The 12,356-nt window shown below is 32.6% G+C and overlaps 1 protein-coding gene across 1 annotated transcript in view; it reads left to right on the top strand.

Moving 5' to 3' along the window:
- TMEFF2 (transmembrane protein with EGF like and two follistatin like domains 2) overlaps window positions 1-12,356 on the top strand; it is a 291,352-nt gene that overhangs the window by 222,029 nt on the left and 56,967 nt on the right. The window contains exons 6-7 of the mRNA XM_074302820.1: window positions 6,285-6,433; window positions 7,260-7,319. Of these exons, the coding sequence (XP_074158921.1) occupies window positions 6,285-6,433; window positions 7,260-7,319 (209 nt within the window). The remainder of the gene's footprint in view (window positions 1-6,284; window positions 6,434-7,259; window positions 7,320-12,356) is intronic.

The following is a 12,356-nucleotide window of genomic DNA, read 5'->3' on the forward strand; positions in this document are numbered from 1 at the left end:
TGTCCAGGGTCACACAGCTACGAAGTGTTAAGTGCCTGAAACCAGAATTGAACTCAGGTCCTCCTGACTTCAAGGCTGGTGCTCTATCCACTGCGCCACCTAGCTGCCCCCCAACTACTATATTTTTTAAATAGTATCTTCCATCTAAATAACTTAGTCCCATCCAGAGCCATATTCCTATAATTAATCACATTTGACCAATCTCAAAGATACTCATACATCACATTTGCTACACTTGATTTTAATTCACTTTGATTGTTAAGCATCATTTATGCATTTTTAATCAGCATCCAAGTCATTTTTCATAAAGAACCTAAGGAGTAAATGGTAATAGAAGTGAAAAGCATATGCTCCATTTCCCTATCCTCAAGTAGAAGAATTCTCAAGCCATTCTAGCTAGATGGCTGCTTTGACTTTTATTTAAATTTCTGCAAAAGGAAATTCCAATATCCCTTTACTGCTCATTCCACCATCTCATAATTATCATTGAACGTGTTTAATAATTGCCCACATACACATCTTCAATTCAATGATTCCATTGTTCCTCTGTGAACTATAAGATAAGGGACTTAATTATAATGAATTTACCAGCCTAATCAGTATACTGGTTAAGACACCATGACAGCAAGTTGAATGACACAGAAGAATCATGACCCCAAGACAGAGAAATGAAAGGAAAGAACATTTATTGTTTCTTTCATAAAACCCTAGAGAAGATGTCTCTGCCTGGATGAGACTAACAAACTCAGGTGAATCAAATGATTAAGTGAAATCTACATAAATATAATATAACATGTGCTCTTACTCACACTAGCTAGTTGAATTCCTAGAAGGAAAAGATTACATCTACAATAAAGCTTCTAGGTGTTGGAGAGTACTTTTCTAGAATTATAGCTCACAAATCCCTATTCACATGTTTTTCTCCATTAATTAACTATTGATATCAATTTGTTAGCCAGATTTAATTAGATTTTAGAAAAGGGTATTTAATAGGGATGTGTAGTAAGAACAGTTGGTATGAAACATCCCTACCCAAAAGTCTGTGACAAATTCTCCCACAAAGTTATACTGAGTCCTGAAAAAAAGTAGGCTCAAACTCAGAGAATTGGTGGTCAATAGGTAGCTCACAGCTCTTAGTTGAAAGTCCTTTTTCTCCTTTTCTGGGGTACTCATAAAATTCCTCCTAGGCTTAATTAAGATGGTTTTCTGGCAAAATTCTGCCATTAATTTTTGAATCAGAAAGCTGTATTTATTTCCTCAGTGTATTTAGCTTCCCCTTAGTTCTCCATAAAACCACTATGGTCAGTTTTGTGCCTATCTGCTACTAGGACTCCATTGTGAAGTCCAAAAATTCCTGAACCTCCCACATTCACAGTCATCTTAGGAAGGCTGAGATATCTCTTCTTCTTTCTTTCCTTGGAGACCCCTATAGTTAGTCTTTCTCAGGTAGTTTTTTCCTCCCTGCTACCAGACACATGATTGAAAATCTAGTGCTACTTTTATATTAACTTCACAGAATGTGACTGAATCTCTTTGACCACCTTAAATATCCCTTCTGTCAATGTCTCTTTATTCTATCCAGTGCTTTCTCTTTCAAAATTAATAAGGCCTAATCAGTCAATCAATTAAGAAGTATTCATTAAATCACTTAGTTTATTCCAAACATGGGCAGCTTGGTGGTATAGTGGTTTAAAATGCAAGTCTGATGTCAGAAAGACTCATTTTCCTGAGTTCAAAACTGGCCTCAGATATATTCTAGTTGTATGACTCTGAGCAAGTGACTTATCCTGTTCCCTTCAGTTCCTCGTCTGTCAAATGAGCTGGTGAAGAAAATGGCAAACCACTCCAATATCTTTGTCAAGAAAACCCTAAGTGAGTCATGAAGAATCTTAAACAACTGAACAACAATAACATATTTCAAACACAGTGCTAAGCATTGCAGATACCAAGAAAGGCAGAAAAGCCTGTCCTCAAGAAATTCACATTATAATGGGGAAGAAAATCTCCATCAATCAACTGAATGATTCTATAGGAACATTCTCAACTCTTTAATACAGCTATTTTAAATATGATAAGGTGATTGATTAAATTGAGACTTGTAGGCTTTATTTACACTTAGTATGAAACAATCAATACTTCTGGTTGATTTAATTGAAAGATCTTTGTGATTCCCTTCCCCTTTCAAACCTTTAAGTAGGAGCCTTCACTTATTTCTGTGATTTTTTTTAAACTTGGGCTTGTTGATTCTGGATAACTTGATTCCATTATATTTTCTCTCTTTCTCACCAGATACCTTTTGTTTATTCCATCCAGTTTACCCCTTCATTGTCTTTTTGTTTTTTTGTGTTTTTTTTTTCAAATTTGTCTTATGTATCCATTGTTTTGGGAGAACCCTTCCATATATCTTATCTCATTCTCTTATTAGGTAGATAAATAAATTTAAGTTCTTTCAATTCATTTGCTCCTGGAAGATAAATGCTTGAGAGTGATTGTAAAATAACATTTTTAACACTCCAAAGCAAAGAAATTGGAGGTAGTTTTATTTTTTTTTTTTTTTTGGAGGTAGTTTTAAAAGAGGAGACCATTCAGCTGCTATACTTCAAAGTGCTACCCTTATGGATTTATCTTCAAATATATGTGTCCAGAGGTATCATCTTAAGTAGTATCACATTCCAGAAAGATGAGAGCTACTACTTTCTTAAAGAATAAAACAGATTAAGTATGTAGATATAATCATTTTGTTCCATTTGTCATTTGTACCAGCTGACCTATTTAAATGATTGCAGAATAGACCACCTTTGATTAAAAATTATTCCATTCCTTTGTTCACTTTTCGCCTAAATCAAACTAATTTTATAAATTATGAATATGATAAGATCATATAAATTTAGAAGTGGATTAGCTTTTTAGAGATCATTGGTCCCACCCTTTTTTCAAGAAAAATAAATTGAAACTCAGAGAAATGATACAATTTGTTGAAAGGTAAATGGTAAATAGCCATGCTGGGATTTTTAATTCACCTACCAGTCTGTCTTGTACTTTACCTGAAAAAGAGACCATAATTACTTTTGCTTTATAGATAGATATGATTTGAGTAAAAAAAAAATTATTTCTCTATTTTCCTTTCCATCCTCTTCAATCAACTATGCTTTTGTGGTTGCTCAGTTGACCTCATTTGGTTTTTTCTTGGCAAAGACATTAGAGCAATTTGCCATTTTCTTCTTCAAATCATTTTAAAGGTGAAGAAACTGAAGCCACTAGGCTGTGACTTGTCTATGGCACAGTTAGTAAGTGTCTGAGGCTGGATTCAAACTTAGATCTTTCTGTTTTTGAATCAGCCCTCTCTCCACTATCCCATCTACTTTTCCCTTCCTCCCAAAACTGTTCTCCAGATTTGCTTCTTTTTGGTAATAATATACTTCTAAAAGTCACCAAGATCCAGATTCATTATCTGTTTTCATTCTTCCCTTTCTTTGGCCCTTATATTTAATTGGATTTCAAAATCATTGGTTTACTCTACACAATCTTTTTTGATTGCACATCTTCATTTCCATTCCCAGTACAACCAGCCAGTTCAGGAGTTCATTACATTTCACCTGGACTGTTATGGCAACCTCATATCCATTCATTTTCTAAGCAGATATTCAAGGCCTACTATATAGATCAGGCATTATTCTATAACAAGAATTTGATGTTGATTTCTTTGCTCATAATTTCTCTTTTCTCCTATCTGTCATATATACAATCACAGGTATACTTTTTCTAGTGCACAGCTTTGGTCATAGTAGAGATAGACACAAAAGAGAGGCTTTGAGAGCTAATGGATTTTGGAATCAGAAAGGCATTAATTTAAATTCTGATTTTAGCATGTATTGGCTGAATTACCATAGGCAAGATTCCTAATCTCTCAATAATTCAGATATCTCTAAGATTACAAATTGTTTGCAACACAGGGTTTTGCAAAGGTGAATGCTGAAAACTATCTTTACATATATATATATATATATATATATATATATATATATATATGTGTGTGTGTGTGTGTGTGTGTGTGTGTGAGAAAAATAAAATACTATTAAAAGGAAAAAACAAGATTTTGCAGAGAATCATTTTTTTTCCTTTTTGAACTGATTTTTCTTGTACAGCATGTTAAGTATGGAAATATGTATAGAAGAATTGCACATGTTTAACATATATTGGATTATTTGATGTCGGGGAGAGGGTGGGGGGAAGAGAGGGAGAAAAAATTGGAACACAAGATTTTGCAAGGGTGATTGTTGGAAACTACCATTGCATGTATTTTGCAAATAAAAAAACTATTGTAAAAAAAAATTACAGAGAAGGTGCTATCTCTCAGTGGTAAAAGTGAATAGATAAAAGGAGCTAGTCACTGAACTGAGAGTTCAGTGAACTCTCAAATCTATTGCCTCTCTTTATCTGCTTAAAAACTTTTAATGGTTTTCTATTCCTATTGAATAAGATACATGATCCTTCACATGGCATTCAAAGGTACTAGATTATCTGGTTCCAACCTTGTACTTTTTGAGACTTTTCTCCTGACTGTCACCAAAACACTCAATATTCTTGCCAAATTTATGGTTGCCTGAATTTATGCTACCCTTTCCCCTTTTTTTCCATCTGTTCATTCTTTCCCCAATGCCTTGAATGCACCACTCCTTTCCCTATTTCAATCTAATAAAAGTCCTACCATCAATCAAAGCCCAGCTCAAATGCTACTTACTTTCCTTTCCTAAGCCTCTCTTGATCCACACAGAAGAAAATAATTTCTCCTCAAATTTCTAACACTATTGTTGGACTATTTCTCAATATTTAGCATTTTTTTTATTTTGTAGCTGATTATGGATCCTATTTTCTTGTCTAGAATCTAAACTACTTGGCATAAAGCACTATGTCATATTTGTCTTTGTATCCTCTGAAAATTAGAACTGGGCTTATATATTTAGGGAAGAGTAGGGAGAGCAGAAGAGAGAGGAATAATACTTTCATAAATACAAGGAATTCTGGGTATGGGAATTTCATCCACTTATGCGAATTCATAGCTTATCAGTATTTTATAATCTTAAAAGTTGCCTCAGGCACCGAGAAGCAAAGAGACTTTGCCTATGGTCAGTGGTTTATGATGTATTAGAGAGAAGACTGGAATTTAAGGCTTCTTGACAAAAACTGGATCCCATTTACCAGACCATATTTAATAAATGTTTGCTGAATTGAATCAAAGTGGCGGGAAGGAAACGTTTATTTAACATGTCTATGTGTCAAACATTTTGCTAAGTACTTTACAAATATGATCTCATTTGAACTTCACAATAACCCTGCTATTATGATCTGGATTTTACAGTTGGGGAAACTGAGGCAGACAGACATATCCATAGACAGCTAGAAGGTGTCTGAGGCCAGATTAGAATCAAGTCTTCTAATTCTACACCAAGTGCTCCATTCAATGTATAATTTCCCTGATTCCCCTTGTATGTTCTCATCATAGTACCGATGGGAGTAAAGGAGAAGTATTTATATAGTTCTTGCCAAAAACAACTTAAATATCTTTGGAGAGATTAGACTAACTAGCTTTACTATGAGTAGGCTTCTTTTTCCTTGATCTTCTAGAGCTTATTTTCAAAGTCAGATATAGTAGCATGAACATATGCAAGATCTGAGTAACAAAATATCCAGAAAAAAAAAACACTGGAAATAACTGTCAGTCATTTTTTCTTTGCCCTTAAAAATCAGATGATAAACAGAGTAGCACACATTCTGTTATATGCCTGAGAATGTATTTATTCTCTGCTTTAAAAGAATTTATTCTCTGCTTTATTTCCATTCTGTAGAATTATTGTTTTTTGCTTTCTTCTATAAATACTTTTTGTTTGAAGCTTAAATCTGCCTAATTGTATATGATTAAAGAAGGGTTAAAAACAACATGATTTCCCTTAAGGAATTCAGATACAGGTATTCATTTCTACCTTATAACCTATCAAATTCTGCAGGTGCTGCTTTGGGGTTTGAAATGAATATTTTAAAATTTTGTAATGGTACTGTTTTAATGACTTCCTCTCCCTTCTTTTTTTTCTTAAAGGCTTTATTCTATTCTTTAAAACTTTTTAGTTTAATCCCTTGTTTCTTTTAAACTTGGACAGAAAAGGCAAGAGTATACCCAAGAATATACCTATGCAATTTAACCAATGTTCATTTTAGCAATATGACAAAATATCTTTTCCTTTGTGTTTTATTCATAGTTTAGTAACAGTGCTTTTGGTCTCTTATAGGTGTGTGTGCAACATTGACTGCTCTCAAACCAACTTCAATCCCCTTTGTGCTTCTGATGGGAAATCTTATGATAACGCATGTCAAATCAAAGAAGCATCATGCCAGAAACAAGAGAAAATTGAAGTCATGTCTTTGGGTCGATGTCAAGGTAATGTTTCTATCACAATTCTTTTAAAGAAATTTTTAATCTTTGAGCAGAAATAAGAAGGGAAGATAGTTTATTTTTAAACAACTCTTACATTTCCAAAAGGTATTTCTAATCTAAAGTACAAAATAAAAATTAGAATACTGGGGATTATCTCAACTATAGACATTCGGGATCTTATCTATAACAATGGGCATCTTTTCTTAGATATGTGTACTAGATTTTCATGATGCCATGAACACATACTTACATTTTTAATATGGAAGACTATATTTTCCCAGAGAAAATCAATTCAGTTCTTATCAACAAACAAATATTAGCTAAATTCCATATTCAATGAAACTGGAAAAAATCTAACTAGTTATTTCAGAAAAATATTTCTGTTAATTGTGAAATAATTTTATTTGATTTATTTGATAATTTTATTTGATTATCTTCAAGTTAAGGTAATGGATTGATTCACTAAAATAATTTCAAGCACATTTGCTATAAATTAAGAAATAACAGGGTTTCTACTTTTTTTTTTACTTAAAATTCAACAATTTCTTTAGATTTGGCTTATAAAAATAGCACAAATACTTTCAGACATCATTGTTTATCTTCTTCATAGACCTGTGAAAATCTTTAAAAATTACCATCCTATAAAATTATTTTATTCTTTTTAGTCCTTTTTAAACAGAGATAGACCCTGAAAGTGTGTTTGGGATCACAGTCACAAAAATACCTTAATTTAGCAGAGATATTGCCATAGAAAAAACTAATTTTGGAAGTAGATAACCATCCAACTTAATCACTTAATCCTCACTTTTATGTATGTTTTTAATCATAGATAATACCACCACAACTACTAAATCTGAAGATGGACATTATGCAAGAACAGACTTTGCAGGTATGAAAAGTTTCAGTTACTTCATCATTGTTCCTATATAGAGAACTTCAGATGTTCAGAAACTTATTATTCATATCTTGTATTCTTCAAGTTTTTAATAGGCAATAGTTAATTTTCATTGAAGCAAATAATAACTACTTCCCCCTGCCCTGAGTCAAAATGATTGTCAAGAATGTCAGAAAGATATAATTAACTTGTTTTGACAGTAGGAATGTTGCAAATGACAAAACATTTATCAAATTAATGTGCACCAATGGAAATTAGTGCAGGGTTTGGCAGCATATTGGAGTATATGCAATGTTCTAGTATATTTTTATTTTCCTTTTTTCATTAATATCAACTGTAAAATATAGTTTTGCTATTCCCTGGAATAAAAGGGCTAGAATAAAATATCCTGAGAAAATGTTATAAATAGAATATAGCTTGCCTCTGTTGAAATACAGAACTAATAAGGTATGTATAATCGATTTTTTTAAATGATAAATGTCTTTAATTTATTTACAAGCTAAAATATGGCAAGCTAAGTCCTATAGGCTTATAAAGCATTTTAAATAAAAAATGTAAATGTTATTTAGAGACTATTGAATTTTGTTTCAAGCAATATCTTTCTCTTAACCCACTTTGCTTAATACCCAGATTCATTTATGAATAATCTAAATGAGTGGGAATTTATTGGAATGTTCTAATTTCATAAGGTTTTGTGAAATTATGCCAAAGTTTTTTTGTGAATCTTTTTGGGGGATAGAAAAAATGAAAGTGACATTAATGTTTCTGTGTTATATGAGTTATGTTGTATAAATACATGTGCTATACTATGGGTTCCTATTCAGCTATAAAGCATTTACAGTTGAATTTATAGCCAACACTTATCCAAAAGATGAACTGCATCTTATTTTTCAGGATAGTTGTAACCAATCATTCTTTCTGAAGGTCTATCTCCTTTAACAACCTTTTTTATAGTTATGTGTATAAGATGCACCCCCACCCACCAAAAAAAAAAAAAAGAAAAGAAGAAAAAAAAAGAGAAAATCAACTGCCACAAAAGTGAAAAATCAGCCAATCACTTATGTTTTATCTACATGTCACCCAATCTCCCAATATTGGAAACACCCAAATGATTGAATTTTTCAATTTTCATTTGGCTGGCTCTCACCATATAAATGGCACCTGGTAATGTATTAGGGACTTAAGGTTATCATGGATAGCCATATAAAACGTCTATTTTTACATTTTTATTCATGAAATACTAAGCTAAATACAAATACAAGTCCTGAGGCTAGAACTGCTATACATTTAAAAATTTTAACATAAATATGATTAAGTGGATAAGCAGCTCCCAGATACATTTTGTAAATTATTCTAGAAATGTGGATGTTCTCATAGTGCCCTACTTCTATCCAGAGAGTAACTTACTCTTCAAATTAAAAAAAAATACTCAACAATCACTTTTTTCTGTATATGATTTATTTTAACAAACTTGAAATATTTCTAGACTTTTCTTGTAACATATGATGGTCACAGAACTCTCCATAATATGGTCAGTGCATGAAACACAAAAAAACCCTAAGATCTCAGTCTTAACTCTTGGCAGTAAAATGAAGAACTCTTTCAAGTGATCTATTTTAAAATGCAAATATGTGTGCCATTTAATAATGCTGCACCAGCAGCAGAAGCTGTTATTATCTCAGGGCTGAAACTGATTGCATAACATTTAGGCCATTTTAGTTAGGTTCTGTAATCGATTTTGATTCTAGAAGGAAATAATATACAAGTTTCAAAAACAGAGTGTGTGCATTTTGATATCTGTACTTTTACTTCAACCATATTTTTCCGAACTTTTTTTTTTAAATCTGTGCTTATGTATTAAGCATTGTAAAAGTAAAAGAAAACTGGCAAGATTATTCCTATCTGTATATATGCTTCAACTTCCAAACCCTGTTTATCTAACAATTCTCAATGGAATACTCTTAAGATAAAAGCAAAACTTAAAACTATGTTTAAGTATCTGCTATTCTTAAACATTCTAATTTGAGAACACAGAGGATAATGAGGGAAGGAAATAGAAACTATACATCTAATAATAAAACAAATGTGATTCTGGAAAATTTCCATCTACCAATGTGCACAAGACCATGTTTACATTCAGCAGCAATTTTTCATTTAAGCAATCAGTACATTTTTTTTAATATATCAAATACTTGGCCAGAGACATAAGTGTTTCTTATTGAGTCAAATTTATAAATTACTAGATTTGACCAAAATTTATTCTCCAAATAATTTTCCAAACCCAATTCTTTAGTTTTAAATCCTAGATTGAGGCCTCTATTCAAACTATGTCAGCTGTTCCATACTTCTGTTTTTTTAATTCTGTATGGCTATTCAGGAAACTATCTCAGCCTAGAGGCTAAAAGTGTCATGCTTCCAAACAGAGCAACCACTGGTTTCTGCTACCTAGAAAGGCATCTACTGGAGAAGTTTGGCTAGCAACTATGCAATAATAGCTGACACTGATGGAGGGCCTTAAAGGGTTTTACATACTTTACATTCTTATCTCTTTTGATCCTAACTGCCAAAGGATAATAAGATTTAGTGCCAAAATATACCACAGAGATTATCCAGCCCAACCCACTTCATTTTATAGATTAATAAACTGGTACTTTTCATGTTTATATTATGAAAAAGGTAATATTTTGTTTAGTTAGTGTTTGCTGGGAAGTACATGATATTATTAATTTTAAGGATATATAAATATACACATATATGTATTAATCATTTTTCAATTGTATCTGACTTCATTTGGGGTTTTCTTCACAAAGATATTAGAATAGTTTGTTTTTCCATCTCCAGCTCATTTTGCAAATGAGGAAACTGAGGCACACAGGGTTAAATGCTTTGTTTAGGGTCACATAGCCAGTAAGTGTCTGAGGCCAGATTTCTGTCTTCTTGGAGAATTTTTTTTATTTTATTTTTTATTATAGATTTTTATATACAAAACAAATGCATGAGTAATTTTTCAACACTGACTTTTGCAAAAACTTCTGTTCTAACTTTTTCTCCTCCTCCCCCCATCCCTTCCCCTGGATGGCAGGTAGTCCCATACATACTAAATATATTAAAGTGTATGTTAAATACAATATATGTATACATATTTATAAGGTTATCTTGTCGTATAGGAAAGATCGGATTTAGAAAGAAGGTAAAAATAACCTGAGAAAAAAAAACAAAAATGCAAGCAAACAGTAACAGAAAGAGTGGAAATGTTGTGTTGTGATCCATACTCATTTCCCAGTGTTCTTTCTCTGGGTATAGCTGGTTATGCTCATTACAAATCAATTGGAACTGATTTGGAAACTCTCATTTTTGAAGAGAGCCACATCCATCAGAATGGATTGTTGTATAATTTTTCTGTTGCCAAGTACAATGATGTCCTGGATCTGCTCATTTCACTTAGCATCAGTTGTGTAAGTCTCTCCAGGCCTCTCTGTATTCATTCTGCTGGTCATTTCTTACAGAGCAATAATATTCCATAACCTTCATATACCATAATTTACCCAACCATTCTCCAATTGATGGGCATCCATTCAATTTCCAGTTTCCAGCCACTACAAAAAGGGCTGCCACAAACATTTTTACACATGTGGGTCCCTTTCCTTTCTTTAAGATCTCTTTGGAATATAAGCCCAGTAGAAACATTTGCTGGATCAAAGGGTATGCAAAGTTTGATAACTTTTTGAGCATAGTTCCAAATTGTTCTCCGGAATGGCTGGATCTATTCACAACTCCACCAACAATGTATCAGTGTCCCAGTTTTCCCACATATTGAAATGGATCTTAATGGAGGACAGAGATCTTTAATGTCTTCTTTTTACAGATAAAGTAACTAAGACCTGGAACAATAAGTAATATGCCTAAGGCCATATAAGTAGGAAGTGACAGAGCTAATATTCCAAACTAATATTCTTTCTACTGCACCAAAGTTTTTCACTAGATATCTCTTTTTAAGTTGTCATCAATTTTTGGGTCTGATACTTCAGCCTTTCAAAACCTGTTTAACTTTCCTGTCATCTAGCCCAAATATCTTCATCTTGAAAAAAAAAATATGTGTGTGTGTTTCTGCCCACACCTCTGGTAGAATGTAAATTCAGTGACTTTCGTTGTTGTGTCCTCCACATATATCTTCCATATCATGGATACTTAACAAGTATACTTGTAATTAAATTAGACTGCTGAAATAATTTGCCCAAGGTGACTCATATCACATTGGCTGAAATTTAGGCCCTACTCCTTTGACTCCATATGAGGTAGATATTGTAAGAATGACTATATTCATTTTATTGACCAAAGAAACCATCCCCAAGAGATGTAAAATCTCTTAAGAGAACAGTGTTGTCATTGTTTTCAGTGGCAGTTACTGTGCTCTTCTTTGAGAGTTCTAGGTATCGTTTACCCCAAGGCTACAGACCATTACATTCTTACAAGTTTTCTTTTCTTTTGTCATAGCCAACATAATAACAGCCAGCATTTATATAGTGAGTACTATGTGCCAGAGTCTATGCTAATCACTTTATAATTGTTATTTTATTTGAGCTCAAAACAATTCTATGAACTATTACTATCACCATTTTACAAATGAAAGAACTGAGGCAAACACTGGTTAAATGACTTGCTCAGAATAGCGCACCTAATAAATGTCAAAAACCAGATTTGAAATCAGATTTTTCTGATCTCAGGTTTGGCACCCAATCCACTTCACTGACTAGTAAACACAATCTCAGATTTACATTTCAAGCTGTTTCAATTTTTATCATGAGAAACATGGATAAATATATTCATAACAATTAAGGAATTTGGAAGAATACTGGGGAGATGGCAAGAGGATTTACTATACAATATTAAAAACTTATCAAGAAACAAATGGACTCTTGAATGGGAGAACATATCCATGATTATAATAATAATAGTAGAGGTGGTAGTGGTGGTAGAGGTGGTGTCAACAGCAGCAATAGCAGTAATAGTAAAAAGTTAGCATGTATATAA

Source organism: Sminthopsis crassicaudata, chromosome 3 (assembly GCF_048593235.1).
Source record: "Sminthopsis crassicaudata isolate SCR6 chromosome 3, ASM4859323v1, whole genome shotgun sequence".
Taxonomy (NCBI): Eukaryota; Metazoa; Chordata; class Mammalia; order Dasyuromorphia; family Dasyuridae; genus Sminthopsis; species Sminthopsis crassicaudata.